The sequence below is a fragment of the Centruroides sculpturatus genome, unplaced genomic scaffold (assembly GCF_000671375.1).
Source record: "Centruroides sculpturatus isolate CEXI.00-Female unplaced genomic scaffold, Cexi_2.0 scaffold746, whole genome shotgun sequence".
NCBI lineage: Eukaryota > Metazoa > Arthropoda > Arachnida > Scorpiones > Buthidae > Centruroides > Centruroides sculpturatus.
In genome coordinates this window covers 151,004-171,317 of record NW_019384898.1, presented here as the reverse complement: position 1 = coordinate 171,317, position 20,314 = coordinate 151,004, and the positions used below count along the sequence as shown (strand labels likewise).

General features: G+C 30.9%; 1 protein-coding gene across 1 annotated transcript in view; it reads left to right on the top strand.

Moving 5' to 3' along the window:
• LOC111631438 (meiosis regulator and mRNA stability factor 1-like) overlaps positions 1 to 20,314 on the top strand; it is a 152,183-nt gene that overhangs the window by 74,969 nt on the left and 56,900 nt on the right. Inside the window, exons 9-13 of the mRNA XM_023375683.1 lie at positions 7,516 to 7,596; positions 9,483 to 9,624; positions 13,351 to 13,532; positions 16,141 to 16,406; positions 16,621 to 16,757. Coding sequence (XP_023231451.1) covers positions 7,516 to 7,596; positions 9,483 to 9,624; positions 13,351 to 13,532; positions 16,141 to 16,406; positions 16,621 to 16,757 — 808 coding nt within the window. The remainder of the gene's footprint in view (positions 1 to 7,515; positions 7,597 to 9,482; positions 9,625 to 13,350; positions 13,533 to 16,140; positions 16,407 to 16,620; positions 16,758 to 20,314) is intronic.

The window sequence follows — 20,314 nt, the reverse complement described above, 5'->3', positions numbered from 1 at the left end:
ATCTTCAAACTTTTTTGGTGCACCAGATCGTTCTTTATCTTCAACATCAAAATCATTATTTTTGAAGCGTCTAAACCAATCTCTGCATGTTGTTTCTGACAGAGCATGGTCACCGTAAGTCTCAACAAGAATTCTGTGTGCTTAAGCTGCAGATTTTTTTTGAATAAAATAGTGCAATAAAATTCCCCACAAGTACTCTTTTTTTGGGCATGAAACTCGACATGTTTAACACAATGAAAAAATCAGTTGTTTACACTTCGGTGAAATGACATACTGAATTTCAAGGTCGCTTATTGTACTTCCTTACAGATGCATCACCATCTAAAAATAAACACACGTGGTTCTGGTAACGCCATCTGTTAAAAAACGGCGAGAACTTATTCAAAGTCCCTATATTATTGCATCTTTAAGTTTCAGCATATTACTCATAATTTGTAACGAATACTAATGTGATAGCATTTTCACTTAGTTTAATAGTAATTTATGATATTATGTATATGTAACTTCATGTTCTTGCCTAAATGGATTATTACATACATTTTTATTTTTGACTATGATTATGGTTCTTTTTTGCTTTTACTTAATTAAATTGTATTAAAAAATAGCCAGAGCACCTAGTGTTGCTTGGAAAACAATTTTGTAATTGGATAAAATTTTATGGCTGCAAAATGGCTTGTTATGTACAATAAATAATTTAATTAATATACTAAAACTTTTTACAATTGACACTGACATGCACAAAGAACACCTATTATACTTACTTCAGCATTGTTTATTTTAAATTACAAACGTTTTTTGGCTGCATTTAGAGGCCTTCCTCAAGTAAAAAAGCCATTCCATTGATCAAACATTTGAAGCAAAGAAACATTTTAAACATATAATTTGATTTGAAATTTACCATATAAATTAGCCAACATAGATTAAAGAGTTCATGGTAAACTCTGACCGTAAACTTCCAAGCCTATGGTAGGCCTTTTGCATGCCTTGCATTTATGCATGCCTCTTCCAGTTTGCTTTTGTGAATTTCAATTTTCTCAGCAGTCCTTGATAATGTTGGGAAACGCAAGAGTTTGACAATATCCACTTCATCCCATTTTACTAACAAGCCATGGGTCTGTGTCATCTGGGAAAGTGTTGTTATATTGGAACCTATTCTGATGTTATATTTGTGTTCTTTGGAACCTTACTCTCAAATTTCTTGTCGTGACGCAGATATATTCTTTCTTGATTCCTAGCTGTACATTTTCTTAAGGAATCTTGTAGATCCCTGCTTTTTCTTCTTTTTAATGTTATCTTTATCATTTCTTAAAATTTTATATAAATTCAGAGCTCTTTTCAGAACCATTCTTGACTCCTTTTGGTTCGCAATTTCTTTCATAATGCCTTTCATATTTGTTATTTGTAAACTTTGTGACTTTACTGGGATCATGTTTTGAAGCTTTTGTTGTGTTTTTTCATATCTTCTATTGTGCCTTTTTTGTATCCTAGAGCTTCGGATACTTGTACAATTCTGTTGATCTCATTTGCTCTATTTGCAACACTATCACAATATAGAAAGGCCCTTCTGATTAGAGCTTGGAATGCTGCCAGTTTATAATGATATGGATCATTTGGTTGTGAGGGCATGTAAAGTGGGCTTTGCGTTGGTTTGACGTAAACACTGGTGGATAAATGCCCTGTTTTGGTAAAGTCACAAAGTTTACATACAAGTAACCCCCATATAACACGGCACTTCTATAGCACAGATTCATTCTAACATGGTTCATGAATTGGGAACATTCCCCGTATAACACAGTGCTTTTATAGCTTGGGTTTACTCTAACACGGTTTGGAAATTGGGTAAAACCCTCGTACAACATAAAATGTAATAAAGGGTGCTTTCTTTTATACCTCTGCATAACTCCGTGCCAGCATTCTAATTGTTTTCATGGCTACTTTGAATGCTCTTTTAACAAATAATCCATTTAATGATTAAATTTTACAATTGGGGGCCTTCTTTTGCCTTTAAAAGCTCATTTTATAATGATAGATTCCTCCACATGATACTATTGATAGTGCAGGTGCCGCCATATTTCTTTCACCGTCGTTCCTAAATGCCTACAAACAGCAGCGCACTCTTGTTGCAGAGTGACCGCTATTAACAAACACACCCACAAACTGTTACCAGTTGATGATGCTCATGCTGAGATCATCATATAAAATGAATAATCCTCTGGTAAAATATTTACTTAAATAATAAATAACTATTTTACCTATGAAAAAAATGAATAATAAATCCGATTTAAATAAGGATTTAACAACATGTTTTCTAATTTTTGGAACCTAATCCCCCTTTTNCCTCTTTTCACACTAGCTCTTTGTTTCGTATAACACGGATTCGCATAACACGGCAATTTTTTGGAACGTAACTCCCGTGTTATACGGGGGTTACCTGTATATAAAATTTTAAGAAATGATAAAGATAACATTAAAAAGAAGAAAAAGCAGGGATCTACAAGATTCCTTAAGAAAATGTACAGCTAGGAATCAAGAAAGAATATATCTGCGTCACGACAAGAAATTTGAGAGTAAGGTTCCAAAGAACACAAATATAACATCAGAATAGGTTCCAATATAACAACACTTTCCCAGATGACACAGACCCATGGCTTGTTAGTAAAATGGGATGAAGTGGATATTGTCAAACTCTTGCGTTTCCCAACATTATCAAGGACTGCTGAGAAAATTGAAATTTACAAAAGCAAACTGGAAGAGGCATGCATAAATGCAAGGCATGCAAAAGGCCTACCATTGGCTTGGAAATTTATGGCCAGAAAGTTTACCATGAACTCATAATTTATACATTAATAATTTATTTTAATGTTTGTTCAAAGTAATATTAGTAGATTATTATTTTTATTACTGTATCTGAGTTTGTGTTTTATTTTATATTTATATTTTTATACATTATTCTTCTGTTATTTTCTTGTTTTTATACATTGTCAATTTTTGAATTTAAATATATGTATTCCATTTTTGGAATGCAGATGTTCCAATTCTCTAATTCAACCTGAGGATGGCCTAAAGAATAGGTCGAAAATGTTAGTTTTTAATAAAACTATCTCAGCAACATAAAAGGTGTGTTGTGATTATTTAATTATTTGCTTAACATGGATTAATTTAATTTATTGGTAATTACATATTTTGTTTGATTAATTTACATTATAAAATAAGTTAAAAATAAATATTAAAAATAATAACATAAAATATGAAGTGCTTTCATGTTCTTTGAAAATTATATAACATAGAAGATAAAAAAACATCATTAATGTTTTTTTATCTACCAGTAAAAATAAATAATTTTATAGATTATGTTATGTAATTTTTGAAGCACATGAAAGTTCATTATATTTTATCTTAAAAGTAAATATTACAAATGATTTAAGAGAAAAATTCATATAAAAAGGTGTTAAAGAACATTATAAAAAACATTTTAATATCCTGCGAATGCTTCTTGTTCTTGTTGCGCTTGTTGTTTTTGTTCTTACTGCATAGAGAACAAGAACAGTGTTAGCCGTTTAGAACATAACACAAAACTTGTTATGCAAATTTAAATTAGTATTCTAAGTTTTGCATTATGTTCTAAACGGCTAACACCGTTCTTGTTCTCTACGCAGTAAGGCGCATGCATGACACTGTTATGTGTATTTTAAATCTAATTCTTTATTTTTAAACTTATGTTCTAAGTTGCTAATGCCGTTTTTGTTCCAATTTAAAAACTTGTTTGAAAACTTGTCTTCAGGCAGAATTGGAATGAAATGACGTTTATAAATATGTCGAAAGCGCTCATAGGATATTAAAACATTTTTCAAAATGTTTTTTAATGCCTTTTTTATGTGAATTTTTCTCTTAAATCACTAAAGTTGTTGGCATGACATCCATGCTACATATTTAAATTAAAATAATAATTTATAATTTAAATTAATTCATGTTGGTTAATTTATAATGTAAATTTCAAATCAACTTGTGTTTAGAAAGTTTCTCCATTTTGAATGTTTGATTGATGGAATGGTTTTTTTACTTGAGGAAGGCCTCTAAATGCAGCCAAAAATGTATGTAATTTAAGATAAACAATTCTGGAGTTATTAAGAAAGGTGTTATTTGTGCATGTCAGTCAACAATAAATACAGACATATTTAGTAGTTTTTTCCAAAGTGGGTAAATTGACATTAACTGATAAAATCATTCTTAGTTCTTCATTGAACCAAGAAATTGTGATAGCTGCTTTACAGGTGTGAGGAAAAGATTTATATATATTTTTTCAGTATGGCATTGGTTCAGTGAGATGTTTGAGTACATTTGGTCTAGTGAGGTATAAAAGATATTGCAAAAATTGGATTAAATTACAATAAAAGTACCAACTGTCACCTGTAATCCAGTTAAAATGAAGAAATTTATCTTCAGGTTTTGGAATGTTATGTAGAATAAGATTCAAAAAACAAAATTTAAATAAAATAGATCTTGTTATATACATGCTGATGGTCACATGCATAAAAGAATGTTGAAGGAAAGTAAAATGAAATGAAAATAAAATACAGAACAATATAAGAGATTAAGTAAAGTACATATATAATGTACAGTTGACCCCCCATAACGCAGGTTCATATAATGCAGATTTGTATATCGCGGCAAAAAAATTGCAACTATTTTCATATAAAGACGCTAAAAGAGACTCATAAAATGCAGTAAAATGTCATCGTTGACTCGTGTCACGACAGGATTGGTCGAATCTGGACCAATAGTGGACGAACAGCCGAACTACTTACACGCTACAGAGAGTTTAGGTGGGTAAGTTGAGTTTACTATCATCTGTACAGTATATAAATTAGGTACTGTAAGTCTAATACAGTACTGTAATTTTATACATTTCTTGTGAAAAAACATTTCTTATTCAACGGCCATAAAAATTATTTCTATTAATGATGTCTCCAAAGTTCAACAAATTTTTCGCAGAAAAATAACTTATCAGAAAACGCACACACCGTTTGGTGCACTGTTCCGCAATGAAAACAAGCTTAAGCAATGGCGTCGTCGAATGGTGCACACTCAGTAAGTAATCATACAATTTTTTGTTTATAGAATAGTTTATACGGATTATTTCCAAAAAATTATACGTGTTTTGGAAATGTTGAGTCGAATTAGTCTAGGATCGATTAATTTTATGGAAGAAAACCTTTCAAACAGTTGTAGTCTGTAAACTGCACACGTGCCAGGCTGTGATTGACTCATGTATTTAAGGATTCCTACAATGCGAAATTCGTATAAAGTGGAACGTACCTACCGTGTTATAGGGGGATTGACTGTATAAGTATGAATAAAAATACAAATATAAAAAGAGAAGTAAAAAATAACTAAAAATATAAATAAGATTTTACATGTTCATAAATGATCTTCCACACATGATATTGTAGAAGTTTTTCCTAAACTTAACAATGAGAACTTTCTTAGTTACTTTGTAAATTTCAAGGTACTTGAGTTGTTCAGGAACAGATGTGGTATGTAAGAGATGTGTATTATCAAAGGTGACTTAGATGTCATTGGCTACAAGGGCTACTGTGCACAAACCCTTTCAAATTGTGTAATGATTTCCTTTAGTAAAATATTCGGTGGTGTGTGGGTAGTTCCAATGTACTCATAGTGCTGATTTATCCTGTTGTCAAAAATAGGAATCATGTAAACTCCAGACAGTGAAGATCATTCATGTATCTCTATCATTCCTCAGCAAGGAAAAAAACTGTTGGATTTCTTCTAAAAGGGATGTTAATGTTGGTTAGCTGGGATATTTGTCTGTTGGTACTTTATTTTATGTTTTTTTATTATTTATTATCATTGTTGTTTATTATTTAGTAGTTCATAAATCACAATCTTGTATGTATACGTGTACGTTTGTATATATACTGTTTAAACAGTATACAATACTGTTTAAACAGTATATATACAAACGTACACGTATACATACATTTAATGGAAATCATTTCCCCTAATGGGTATCAGTTTTTCCCCGCACTGTTTTTGAATAACGAGGCTTAGATACAATATTCTTTACAATGACTTATACTTTAAATGCAATTATACAAAACATTAAAAAAAAAACACTGAGCAACTTGCTCAGGAAAATTAATTGCAATTTAACCTGAGATACTTTGCTCTGTATGATCTTCCTAAAAAAGGTAACAAGCTGCCTGTATGTCTGTTCATTCCTAATTAATTGGTAAACACAAACGTAACCCTTCTTCCAATACAATCATTTCGAGATAATGTCTTTCAGATGTCCATTCCAAGCAATCATAAATAAGATGGTCCAAAGTCTCCATCTCTCCACATATACATTCATTTTGTTCATCCAAATGAAACTCGCTCCTATATTCTCAGAGGCCATTGTGTCCCGAAAGACAAATCATAAGTTCACGCTCTCTCCCAAACCACTTAAGATGGGAGATCCTTTCATCAATATTTGGGAGTAAGTCAAAGGTTTTTCTCCCTTTTATACTATTTGTCCGAATCTGTTGCCATTTCTCTATAATTTTACTTTTTAATGTTTCCTTTCCTCAGGGCTGTGGAATTGTGTTAAACACTTTTTCATTACCAGTGGCTGCTGCTTTGGCCAAAAAATTGGCCCGTTTATTCTCATATATACAGACATGTGCTCTGACCCATTTAAAATAAAACTTCTCTATTAGTGAACCCTGTTAAAAGTAAGTCTTTATGGCAGAACATTGCTTTCAATAGAACTGACTAGTGTAAGATGGGATTTTGAAAATGCCGGATGAGTTTTCTACGGCAATGCACTTAATACATCGCAACTCTTTGAACCTGGAATGTATATCAGAACAATGAGTAAAAGCTCTTTTTATAAGGGCTCTGAACAATTCTATTTTGTAAGCAAATGGATCGTGGGACATTGGCAGAATGAATAAGGGGTTGTACGTGCTATTCCTGTAGACATTGTAGTGAGATTCATTGTGTACTGACATTAAGAGGTTACTTCTGTCCATCAAATTTTCTAGTGTTTGTGCTTAAGTGAATAATAATTAAAGAAAAATGACTGAAAACAGCTGTTATGTGCAGTTCAAAACTTGCTAGGTGTATTTATAGATTGTGTAAATTCTTATTATTAAGACAGCAGTTGGAGAAACAAAAATATATATTTCAGGGAAGTCTAAATGGGTCTTGAATTTGTGACCTTTGCACATTGATATGTGGAACCAATGAACTAGACAACTCTGCCATCACTATTGCAATGTTTTTTGACTTTTTTATAAGATAGAAACAAAGTATTTTGCAGAAAAAGACATTATGTTTATCAGGGAAGCAACTTGTGTAAAATGAGACATTCTCCATTAAAAAGTGATGATGATAATTTTTATTTTTTCCCTGTTAGTTATTACTGAAATTATGCTGTATTTAATTTTGTGGAATAAAACAAAACATTAAATTTTTAAGTTTTTTATTGTAATTCTAAATATTTATTTATAGATCTGAAGTGGTTGCTCTTTTAATGGATATACCATCAAAAAGATTGCCTCTTTTTAAATTCAGAGAGATTTTTGAAAGAAGGTAAGGTATTACTTCTGAAGTAATAAAAATGATAATTGCTGTTTTTTTTTTTTTTTCAAATATATTAAAAATTTAATTATTTCAGAAAAACTGTTTACAATTTATTCACAAAACGATGGGAAATTCAAACTATCTCCTATCATATATACACAAATTTTTTTGAACATACACATTAGCTCAGCTCATATATATATATAATGACAAAATGCTGTGCATACACATAGACATAGCTAAATCATGTATTAGAAGTTACACAAACTTATTCCACTGACATTGAAATGGAGTTTGGCTTAGACAAATGCAGAACATTTCACATTGAACAAAAATAGAAGAAAAATTTTAAAGGAATGCTTTATATTCACATAAATGCATCAAAAGTAAAAGATGCATTTTTTTAGCTTTCACAGAATTCTTGATATTATGTGACCAAAAATAAAAGTATGGAGTACTTATGGGAAGTCCATAAAAATTGATAAAGTATAAAAACATTTCTAAACTTGAGCATCCCATGCTTTTATTTTTTGTCACATAATACCAAGAATACTGTGAAAGCTGGAAAAAATTCTTATTTTTTTAGTGTATTTATGTGAATTAAAAGCATTTCTTTAAAACTTTTTTGTTTTATTTACTATTAAAATTATACTATTTATCAAAATTTACTATTATATTATCAAAATTCTTCTTAGTTTAGCATTTAATTTAACATATTAGTATATTATTCTCTTTGAGGTTTCATTAATTTTCTGCTAAAATTGTTTGCAAACTCTAAAAAAATTGTCATTGGGAATTACAAATGTATACAAAGTTTTATCTAAATTGGGAAGTAGGTGAAAATTAAGTTTAAAAGATTATATCTAGATAGGAAAACTAAAAAACAGTCCTGAAGGAAGATGATTTTGTACTTCAAAATGGAGATGTCATTGAAGGCAAAATGCAATTTTAAGTAATTAGGATATAACAAGGCAAACTCACAGAACCTATACAAATAAAACAGACTAATAAAAGTACACAACAGCAGATTAAACTCAATTCTGATGATGAGATTTGATCAAAATTTCAACATGATTAAAAGGTCAGTGGATCAAAATCTCCACAGGGTTGATGTGTTGATACAGTCGAAAATCTGATATTGCCATTGTACATATTCTAGACAATGAATTTTGAAAGGAAATTTTTGTAAAAAATTTCTGCCTTTTTTTTTTCATGATTTTTTTTTATTGATAGTGTTGTATAGTTTGAGTGAAAAACAAGAGCATAAAAAAAGTAATAATCAACATTTAATGATCAGTTTAATTGTCTGTTCTCTGGGCCAAACTAGATTTGTTTTACAATAATTGATTATACAGTAATGTAATAATATTTTATATTGATACATATTAACTACTAATATAATGTTTTGTCTGTTCGTTCATAGCTCTATCATTGGTAAACAAAATTCTAAATTGGAATGCACTGAAAACATTAAATTATTTAATGATATCAAGGTTTTGCTTGGTGTATTCTAGTGGTTCCCAAACTTTTTTGATTCTCAGCACCCTTGCTAAATGTAGATTTTCTCAAGGCACCCTATGTCAAATTCTAACAAGTACATTAAATTCTAACATTATAAAAATTTATAACCTTTTGTGGTGCCCCTGTGAGGAAGCCATGGTACACACTTAGGAACCGCTGGTGTATTTAGTTATAGTTATTGATCAAGTTAATATGAAGTTAATTTTGCTAAAAACATTAATTTTGGTGAGAAATTTGTTTTTAAAGAATTAATTTATAATATATTATGTAATAAATTGAACTTAATGTTTACAAGTGTCATTTCTTTAATGTAAACTGATAATTTATGTTGTTGTTTGGAGTTCTATTTCTGATTTTGATATGATATTTTGTAGATATCATCGAAGTATAAGTGTTTCTGAACTATATAAAATGAAAGATGCTGTGTCTGTCGTAGAAAGTTCAATGGGAAGAATGGTGTGTTTGAATTCAGATTTTCGTTACACTCCATCTCCGACAGATTCTGAAAGTTCTCAAGTTAGTATTTTATTAATTTCACTAGAAGAATAACTGAAACACCTTTCTCTTTTTTTTTTCTCCAGCAATATATTGTTTTTATGCTAATGTTTTCGGATGCATTTAACACCCATCTTCAGGGAATAATAAAAAGAATATCACATATGAATAATATATTGCGGGAAAAAAGGGGTAAGATGTTTGATCTTAGTGAAGTCCAGTTTGAATCTGTTACTAGAAGATTAAAATAATTTATTATAGATGATACAAATTAAATTATTGAATTGCCTTTTATTCAAGAAATCTAACTTTTTAATATTTTCAGAATTCCAGTTTCTTTTTTAAAATTTCTGTTGTTATTCTGTTGTTAGCACTGTAATTCAGTTCTAATTTATAATTACTTATGATTTAATTATTTATATGAACAAAGCTTATTTGGACTTCATGGTAAATACAAAGTACAGTTAGCCTCAGTTTTTGAACAACTCACTTTTCAAAGAAATCTGCTCATGAACAGACTTTCAAACTCACGATTGCACTGATTGCCGTACAATAACTGTTTCTAAACAAGCTACTTGGCAAGAGCTGACCACAGATTAGAGAGACAGATGTCAACTCTCTATAATTTCTGTTAAGAAAAATTGATGGCTCGATAAGCAGAGAGGACTATCTATTCAGAAGTTAGTGGTGCTAAGATTGCCTCACATTATTACATGTCAGGACAGAAATTGTCAATGACATTGCTATTTAAATTAGATTTTGATGTGCATGCAGGAAAGATACTATCATCATTTTATGGTACATGCTCCAGTTGAATTCAAATTAAATTAATAAAAACCATGTTGACATTCACATAATATAAATGACATTCAAGAATTCATTTTTAAAGGTGCTTAAGTCAAGTTAAATAACGTAAATTTATTATATATAATACAGTATTATATTATATGCGCAATATTTCACTGCATTTGTAGACATTTTTAGCATGAAATATGGCTAAAACAGTAAAGAAAGCTTTATTTTGTGGGTCAGGAATGGATTAATCCATTTTATATTGTTTCTTATGGGAAAATTTGTTTGTTTTAGAACAAATTGGGTTTAGAATGACTTTTAGGAACAAGTTATGTTTGAAAACTGAGGTCTGACTGTATATATTATGCAGATTTATTATGTTAAAGAAATAATTGTCTTATAAAAATATTTCATTTGTACAGTAAAGTTTTTATGTATCCAAATGTTTAGGAGGAAAAATTTTCCATTTAAGGAGACTTTCCCTTAAAATTCCTAAAAATGGAATTTCTAGGAATTTTTAACATAGCTAAGAGTAAAATGCAAAATTATGGTATAAAACGATTACTCCTTTTTAATTCATCATTTGTCAACTACTGACTACAATAGTTTTAATTTACACATTTTAATTTATGCAGTATAGGACTGTATTAAGAAAAATAGGCTTTTTTTAATTTGGAACACATATGAGTGTAATACCAAAAGTAAGGTCTCCTACTTTTTAGAAATAAAAAATGCTTATTTTCAATACTGTTTACATCATTTTAAAGCTTGGACATTTATCTGTTTTACTACATAATCGCCATTTTGGTCGATGCATTTTTGTAGGCGTTGTGGCAGTTTTTATATGCCCATGTCATACCAGCTTGCTGCCATGTCGTTGAGGAAGCATTGGAACCTCATCTTTCATCTCATTGCCCAGGTTTCATCACCCATAACAATTGAATCCAAAAAGTTGTTTTTTTCATCTGCATAGTGACGAAGAAACTCGCAGGACCTATCTTGCACACACCTTCCGATATTGCAACTTTTCCATTAAAATCCTACGAATGGTGCTTCGAAAAACTCCAGGAACAAAAATGCAGAGATAATCCAGAGTAATCTGCCAATCTTCATGCATGGTTTTCTCAACCTCTGCAACTCTCTCATCAGAAATTGATGGTTCCCTCTTCTTTCTTTGTCATGAATTTCAGTATGACCAGCTGTAAACTCCCTACACCACTTGTGGATGTTTTTGACATCCTTGCATGACTCACCATACACTTCCATCAATTGGCTATGAATTTCAATAGGTTTAATGCCTTTTGTGTTCAAAAACCAAATAACTGTACAAACTTCACACTTGGCAGTACTGCTAAGCAGGAGCTCCATTACAAATGGCTGCCAAACAAAGACCAAGCATCCCGGCAAGATTCATGCAGGCGTGTTTGGGAGTGGGAAAACAACAAACACAATACTGTTGTCTTTAATTGCATCTCTCAAAGATAAGTGAACAGTCATTTGGAAATGTTGTGTACTGTTTCAAGTTCTGTAAACTAAATTTTTAAAGAGAAATGTGATATACTTAATGAAATTACTTACTTAAAAATAGAATCTGATTGTATAAAGTAGTATTTTTAAAGCAGTTTTATCTTTTTATAATTTTGGATTTGATAACTTTTGTAAGAATGCCAATTGGGGGGAATTTTATTTCCTACTGTAGGGATGGCAGTTTTAAGAGGCAGTGAAAGACAAGTGTTTTACAGAGACAAACCGTTTATTCTTGATCGAAATTTCTTACGTATTTTTAGGAGAAGGTCCTTCGATTCAAAACTTGAAGATGTCTTTGGTTGTATTGATTGGATGACTGATGTTTTTCTGTGGTAAAGCTGGAGAGGAACCCCGGGGTGATGGTGAGTTAAAGTTCGGAGACAGTCACAAGATAGTGGCAATCAGAAGCACCAAGGGAGAACGACGACAGACACAACAGGTGTCTGGCGAAAGTCTTAGTAGAAGCCCCGTTGTCCTTGGAATTGGTATTTTTATAAGTTATTCGAGATTGGCTTTTTGCTAATCGGACTGACCTTACATCACTTTCTAATTGGTCTTTCACCTGTCTCCAGGTGTAAATGGAGCTTCGTATAGTTTGTGGGAAAGGTCGGCTGAAGATGGTTTATCTGACACCATCTTTTAGACTCTGATCATGTTTAATTGTTGACTATGACATCTACACTCATTTTGATATATTTTTAATTTTGTTTTACTTTCTAAACTGCATCTTAACTTTTTAAATTTTCTTTTTCTATATCTAAAATTTTGTTTTTCCTTCTACTCTTTATGAGCACTGACGTCAAAGTCCGGTGTCGCCGATTTGACACTTACATAATTTGTTTCCTTGATGGTTTAACTTGACAAATTTTTTCGTATCTTTCTTTTGGGGGGTGGCTATTTCCGGGGCCTCACACTTTCAGTTGTTCTAAATCAATTTTTACTATTTTACTTTTTACTATTCTCAAACATGTACACATGCATTTTCTTATTGAAAGCTTCCATTTTGCAAAACTTTATTATTTTTAATAATTTTAGAATAGTTGTAAGATGATAGTAAATTTTAATTTTGTTTATTAAAATCTCTCAAAATCAGAGGGTAAAATCTTCTAAACAAAACAAGATACACAGATCAATTAGTTTAAGTACTAAAAAAAATCTCTCTTTAAAATCTTTAAGATTTTAAAGAGAGATTTTTTTTAGTACTTAATAGTGTTTAATAAAATTTATAGTGTTTAATAAAATTTCTTAAAAATCTCTTTAAAATCTTAAAGATTTTAAAGAGATTTTTAAGAAATTTTATTAAACAAAATAATTAATAAAATTGCTGCAAGTTATGAAGAATATGTTAATTTTAATGTTTGCTTTTGGTAATTGGAAAGATAATGCTTTTACTTAATGTCACTTAATGGATTATTTATTTTTTAATAGGAAGTTCAACAAATTTTAGAAAAACCATATTGCGAACATCATTTTCATGTATCAGAGTCTCTCGGATGGGCTGAACAAGATAGTGTTTATCCTCTACCAAATGTTCAAATATCTTTGAAAACATTAGCACCTCGTGTACATACATTATTGGATACTCATCAAGGATCATTACCATTAAATAGGTAATAATAATAAATTAAAAAGCAAAATACTATATATAAGCAGTCCTTCAAACTTGCAACATAAATTTCTTATGTATGAAATATCAGATAAGCTGATAATGTTTGTACATATGTGAATAGGTAGTTATATTATTACTTTATAATTAATGTAAAAGGTTATAAAACTTGGTACTATTTTTGTAAGTAAATAAATTCTGGTAATGTGGAGGTGATGTTATTGTATTATATTAATAGTTGTTTTTGAGGGTGTTATGGGATTTGTGCTATTATACATATATTTCTTACTCTTCAGTAGTAATAAAATGATGACAAGATAAACAGAGTAAGTGTAATTTTTTTGTAAAATATAACAGTCTCGTTGTTATGTTTTGAAAAATGAATAAGAATAACATTTTGACTAATGAAAATTTTTGGCATGCTGTAGATCAGTGTTTCTCAACTTGTAACGAATTGTCGCCCTTCTCAACATAGTATCGCCCTCTTCAATAAAACCGTTACGTAGTATCGCCCCTTCACTTCAAAATTCCGATGCCGAGGGCCAAGGATAATGCCAAATTCGTACTGCATTGAATAGAATAGTGACTAGTATAATGCTATTTGTTTAATTATTGTACGATATAACGAATAAAATACCTAATTATTCTTAATATAATGTTTTACTATATCGCCCAGAAAATTGTTTTTCGCCCCAAAATATAAATTGTTACAAATCGCCCCTCAACATGGAAAAACACCCACATGGGGGCGATATCGCCCCCGTTGAGAAACACTGCTGTAGATTATAGCAATGGTGAGAACCATGCATTTACAGAAAGTTATAGTGAAAACAAGGATTTTATTGAAATAAATGCTTCTGATAATGAAAGTAATTTGACCAAAACAGCATCTGAGACTGATGATAAGTTATGTAGTGATGGTGAAAATTCAATTGAAGAGTAAGAACTAAATAATTATAATAATTTGATTGTTAAAGATGTTGCTAAAGATGAAACAATTTGGAAATCAGAAGAACAAAAAAACAAGAACTATAATATAATAAAACAGCAAGCAGAATATAATTGGTGGCCATGTTCATAAAGTTGTTCTACTGTTGAGAAAAGTAATCCATGACCATATTGACAATTTTAAATTATTTTAGATTAAAATAACTGGAACTATAAAGCACACCAATTCTGAAACTACCAGAGTATTGCAAAATACATGAAACCAATAGATAGAATTGAGTTACAAGTATTTACAGGTTTATTATTGACTATTGGTGTCAATAAACATATCAGAATGGATTTTAGAAAGTACTGGGATGCTATATTTGGCAATCCAATATTCCGTGATACTATGGGAAAATATAGATTTGCAGCAATCCAATGTTTCTTAAGATTTAATAATAAAGTTATCAGGTTACTCAAAAAATAAAAGGATAAACTAGTACCTATGAGAGAATTGTGGGAGTATCAGTTAGAAATTACAAAAATTTTATTTACCAGAAGAAAATCTTAAGATGGATGAGCAACTGATTCCTTTTTGAGATGGAGTATCATTCAAGCAGTATTTATCAAGTAAACTTTGACAAGAAAACTCAAAACAGTGTTGTGATCTATGCAATCTAAATGTAATGTTCAGAATGTTCAATTAAGGAAATAATTTGTTTAAACTGTAATTTTAAGTAGTAAATAATAATTATGACATGTAAAATATAGTAACAGTATATTCTATTTCATAATTTTATTTATTTTAATATGATATTGACAATTGTAAAGGCTGTGACCAGCAGTAGTGTCTAATAGATACTACTGGCCAGTTAAGGTACAAAACCTTACTGGGTTGTTTAGGGTTAATTAGAAATTACATGAGAAGAACAACTAGAAGTAGATGTTAAGTGCCATCTCTTAATGAAAGTAGTAACTATAATTTAATATTAAATTTAGAATAGTCTGGAAGAAAAGAATCGGCCCAGAGTGGGAGTTTGACCTGCATCCTCTTACTGTGCAGTGTGCTGACCAGTTACGCCACTGGATCTTCAAGTGATTCCTTCCTTCCAGACCTATTTAAACTTTTAGCAATAACCATTCGATGGTTACGTATGGCACCACCTGGGGACATATTCAATGCCCATTGGCCTATTCCAACATGGTGCTTAGATGGCTATCGCTTTACCCTATATATATAAACATCCCAAGAACCTAATGTTTTAATAATCAACCAACCAACAGACAAATTAATTGGGCTAAAGTTAAACTACAAATATTAATTAGAAATTGACAACAACTAGTGGTAGACATTATGTGCCATCTCTTAAAAGTAGTAACTATAATTTAATTTTTTCATTAAGAGATGGCGCATAATGTCTACCTGTAGTTGTTGTTGTCATTTAATTTCTAATTAATGTGTGTAACATAATTTCTGCCCACTTAATTTGGCTGTTGGTTGGTTGATTATTAATAAATTGACTTCTTGGGATGTTTATATACACCAGAAGATATTTCAACAGGATCAAAAATGTTAGTGTTATTGAAAGTTTATTGTCATATTTATAACATTTTTTTAAAAAATAAATATTGAGTTAGTCATACAATATTACACCTTATTCTAATGAAACTTTTTATTTCAGTTTTTGCTTATGTTACCTGGCAGAATTTGGCCCATTACCAATAATAGAAAATGTGGAAAGTAAGCTGTCTCAAGAAACTAGTGCAGTTTCATCAGATGTTGATGGTGGTAATGAAAACTGTCAACAGCACGGTAGTGAATCTCAAGGTGTTGGGAAAGGGGTACCATTAGAACATTTGATAGCCTGTATTCCTGGTGTTCAGATTACCAAATCAGTTTTAGCAATTAAAAAAATCCAGTGGTTAGAAAATAAACCTTCAGAACAAGGTAGGTTATTTTTATCTGTTTTGTTATATATATAAATTAAATATATATAATAAATATAATCAACTTGATAGTTATTTGAAATGCTGAACAAATAGCCAGATTCTCTATCAGACTATAAGGCTGAATAATTACTAAGCAATTCGGTAGGAGGCAGGCTGCCATGTCTTGTTAAATATAATAATAATAATAAATAATTAATTAAATGTAATTTTAGAATATTCTGGAAGAAAAGATCAGCCTAGAGTGGTACTCAAACCTACTACTACTGCTTATTGTGCAGATGCATTGCCATTTACTCTACCTGAACCTCTTTTCATTCTTCACTTCCAGAATGGTTTTAGATATAACCATGTTGGTCACTCAGTGCTAAATGGGAGAAACTTAAAAAAACATCACACCTCTTATAATTACTCCAGCACATAAAGTTAGTGTTTTTAATTTATGGTTCTAGCTTTAGAGTGTGTTTATATGGGAGTAACTTAATGATTACAGCCCTCTTTCATCTTACACTTTAACCTGAACATGATATATAATTGTAAATAGCTCTTGCATGATAATTAATTTAATTTATAAAATTTTGCTTACAGAATTTAAACAATAAAAGTACATATTTGTACTTTTATGTACAAATAAAAGTACATAAAAGTACATAAAAAAAAACTAAAAATTTATTTATAAATATTAAAAAGCATTGCATTGAAGTGTTTGCATTTATAAGTAACTTATAAAATGTAAAGACACTCCATGCCAAGATATGTTGCAAAATTAACAACAAAACTGTTTATTGGTGTTACAGAAAAGATTTATTTATGCAAGTGCTTCTGACAGTTTGACAGTCCTATTCAGGTAATATTATCACACAGAGAATAGAATACTGCTATTTGAAAAATGGAGTACAAACTGTGAAGAACACACTTCAAAATTGTTCCTCATGCACAAGTATGGAATGTAATTGAAATAAATTAAATTACAAAATTTTTAATAACCAGGGTAATGTCACGGTGCTATGTCCCCAAGCTTGATATACCAGAATTATGGTACTATTTAAGCTTCTAAAATCTGAAGTTGTGTATTTTGCAATAAAAAGCATCTTGCTTCATTAATGGTGTTTCTATGTGCTAATTTACTTTTGTATTTTTGTTCAGTATAATTTTTATTAGATTTAATTCATTGTGTATTCTGATAGTTAAAAATTTGTAATTTTATTTGCCCTCATTGCCATAAAAATCATTTGAATTGAAAAAGTTCTAAAAGTCGAAACCGTTTTTAATCAACGGATCAGGCAGGCAATGGGAAACCACCTGATTATTTTCCCATGAGAATATTATGATGAGGATGAGCAATGATGGTATCAATGATGTGCATGGTGATCCGGTCAGCAACCGGCACCAAACTGATTCCAGGTCATTTGGTGTGAAATGGGTTACTGGGTGTATGGACATAGGCAACCAGGCACCACAGGTGAAATATGCATCTGGAAGAAATTAAAAATTACATCTAAGGAGAAATTTATCCTTAGGTACAATGAATGTAAGAGGACTTTTACAGACTGGAAAGCTCTAAATAGTAGAGAGCTTAATCGAGAGACTATACTGATTTGTGACATCTCCGAAACACATTAGAGAGAGAGAGTGGTCATTTTGATACTTGATACAATTAACCACATGATATATGTTTCAGGTATGACCAAAAATGGACATAATTGAGTGCCTTTGTTATCGAAAAATGCCTAACAAAATTTGTGGAAGGCTATGAACCTATCAACGACCGCTTAATCAAAATTACAATATCTTCCAGCCAGTAAAACTTCATATTATTCAGGTTTATGTAATAATCACCTAGTACTTTTTAATACTTTGTCCAGTGTTAAGAGTACTAAGCATTGTTCTTTTATCTTTGGCATTCAACAGCCACACCCATGAATCAAGTAATCCTTGCATTCTTACATTTGTTTGTTACTACTATTCTTCTAGGTTAATCAAAATTATTTATCTGAACAAACATGCTTGTGCAGTTTTTGAAAGTTTCTTTTTAATCTCTCGCACACGTGCAAGCACACAAAATATGTGTAATAGGTAGGTAAATAAATATGTAAGTAAAAAATTATAATTAGGTACCTATTTTAATGCTTTATTAAACCAAAATATAGAAAATATTTGTACTATAAATTTGTCAGACTCACGACAATAGATAACTGATTCGCATCATGCTAGTATTGCCAAATACAGTATTAGTAATGATGTACAAAGGGTTTTTTCCCTTTCTCCCTTTTTAGTTAGATCATGTATTAATTAAACTGTCTTCCTTTTGAGCAAAGTATCCTTTACTTAGAGACAGGCTACTTCAGCAGTGTGTCTGTAGAATCTGCCAGCTCCGGATGCTGGTCTCAATGATCGGATGGTTGCTGTCTGAATCTAGATGTAATCATACACACAATACCTTCCAAGGAAACTCTGTCTTCCAACTTGGTTGAGAGATCTTGAAAAATTGTCCAGGGATCTTTGTCCCTTCACTTTTAAGGAGATTGTCTGGTATAATTCAGAGCAGGTCTGCTCTGATGTGACTAGCTCCATTCAGGTCTGCCTCACATATATGATATTTCCCGCTATGCTAACCCCCTCCGGAAAAACCAAACTGCCCGAGCAAAAGACAAATTCGCTTTGTTTCTGCCAACCATTAGGCCTACACAACATTAGTGTATGTAGTGTCTACATATTTTTGGTAGATCCCTAAAATATATCAAATTGCTAAATTCCTTTTCTGCTACCGTCCCAATTAAACGATTAAATGATGTGTTAATTTATTAATTTGGTTTTTGTTCTTTGAGATTTGGCCCAATAAAGTGACTGCCCCGATTAACTGGTGGGCCAATTAAATGGAATCGACTATATATGTACAGGGTGCATAGGAAAGTCCCTTTAACAGCAAACAGAGAGAGCTACAGCTATGCAAGTGAGGTAACAGTATAGTAAAGCGACTATGCCCAACCTAATGCAAATGACAGCAGCGCCCCTAGTGGCAAAATTTGGAAGATAGGCAGTGCAAATTGAAAATGAAAACAGATAGAGCAAACTTTCCAATTAGAAAGTTTTAGAGCATCAATTAATTAATATGAAACGACATGTGGTTCACACAGATAAGATAAATTTGTCACCTGTATACCCTAAAAAAGTCTGAAAGCGATGCATGCCATTTTGTGTAAACGTTTGAAAGGAATACCATAGGTATGAAGAAATATGCACAATTTATTGCATAAAATATGTACTTACGTCAATACAGTTTCAACTATCAACTCATAACTGTTTGAGCTGTGTGCTTATTATTATTATTATCATCATCAACCCATCTCAATTATATATATATATATGTTACCGGCCAAACCCGATTTCAGGCCAAACTAGTTTATCCTAGGCCAAACTAGTTTGTCCTACGCGTGTCAGGATAAACTAGTTTAGCCTAGGACAATCTAGTTTGGCCTAAATACTTTAGGCTAAACTAGTTTGTCCTAGGCCGAACTGATTTAAAATTATTATTCAAGTATATTAATGGTTAAAATAAAATTAAAAGGAAATCAATTAGATGAACAATATTTATTCAAGTGCTTCTCAGTGTAACATAAATAAAAGATTAAATATTTTATTTATTTTTACAGGGTGTACTGTTGTGGCATTTCGAATTACAGACAATCATTTTTTTTTACACTGGCACCTATTTGTAGCACAACTTTTGGTACAGGTGCACCGTATAAAATCTTGTCCTGTCCCAACTGAATGTTTGGTAGCTGCAGTCTTTAGTGAAATTTGAACATCTTGATTAACATCACTTTCTTGTAGAAATTTTTGAGTACAAATGTCGAATTCAGTTCTGTAATAAACAAATATTTTATTTTGACCAAATTACATAACATA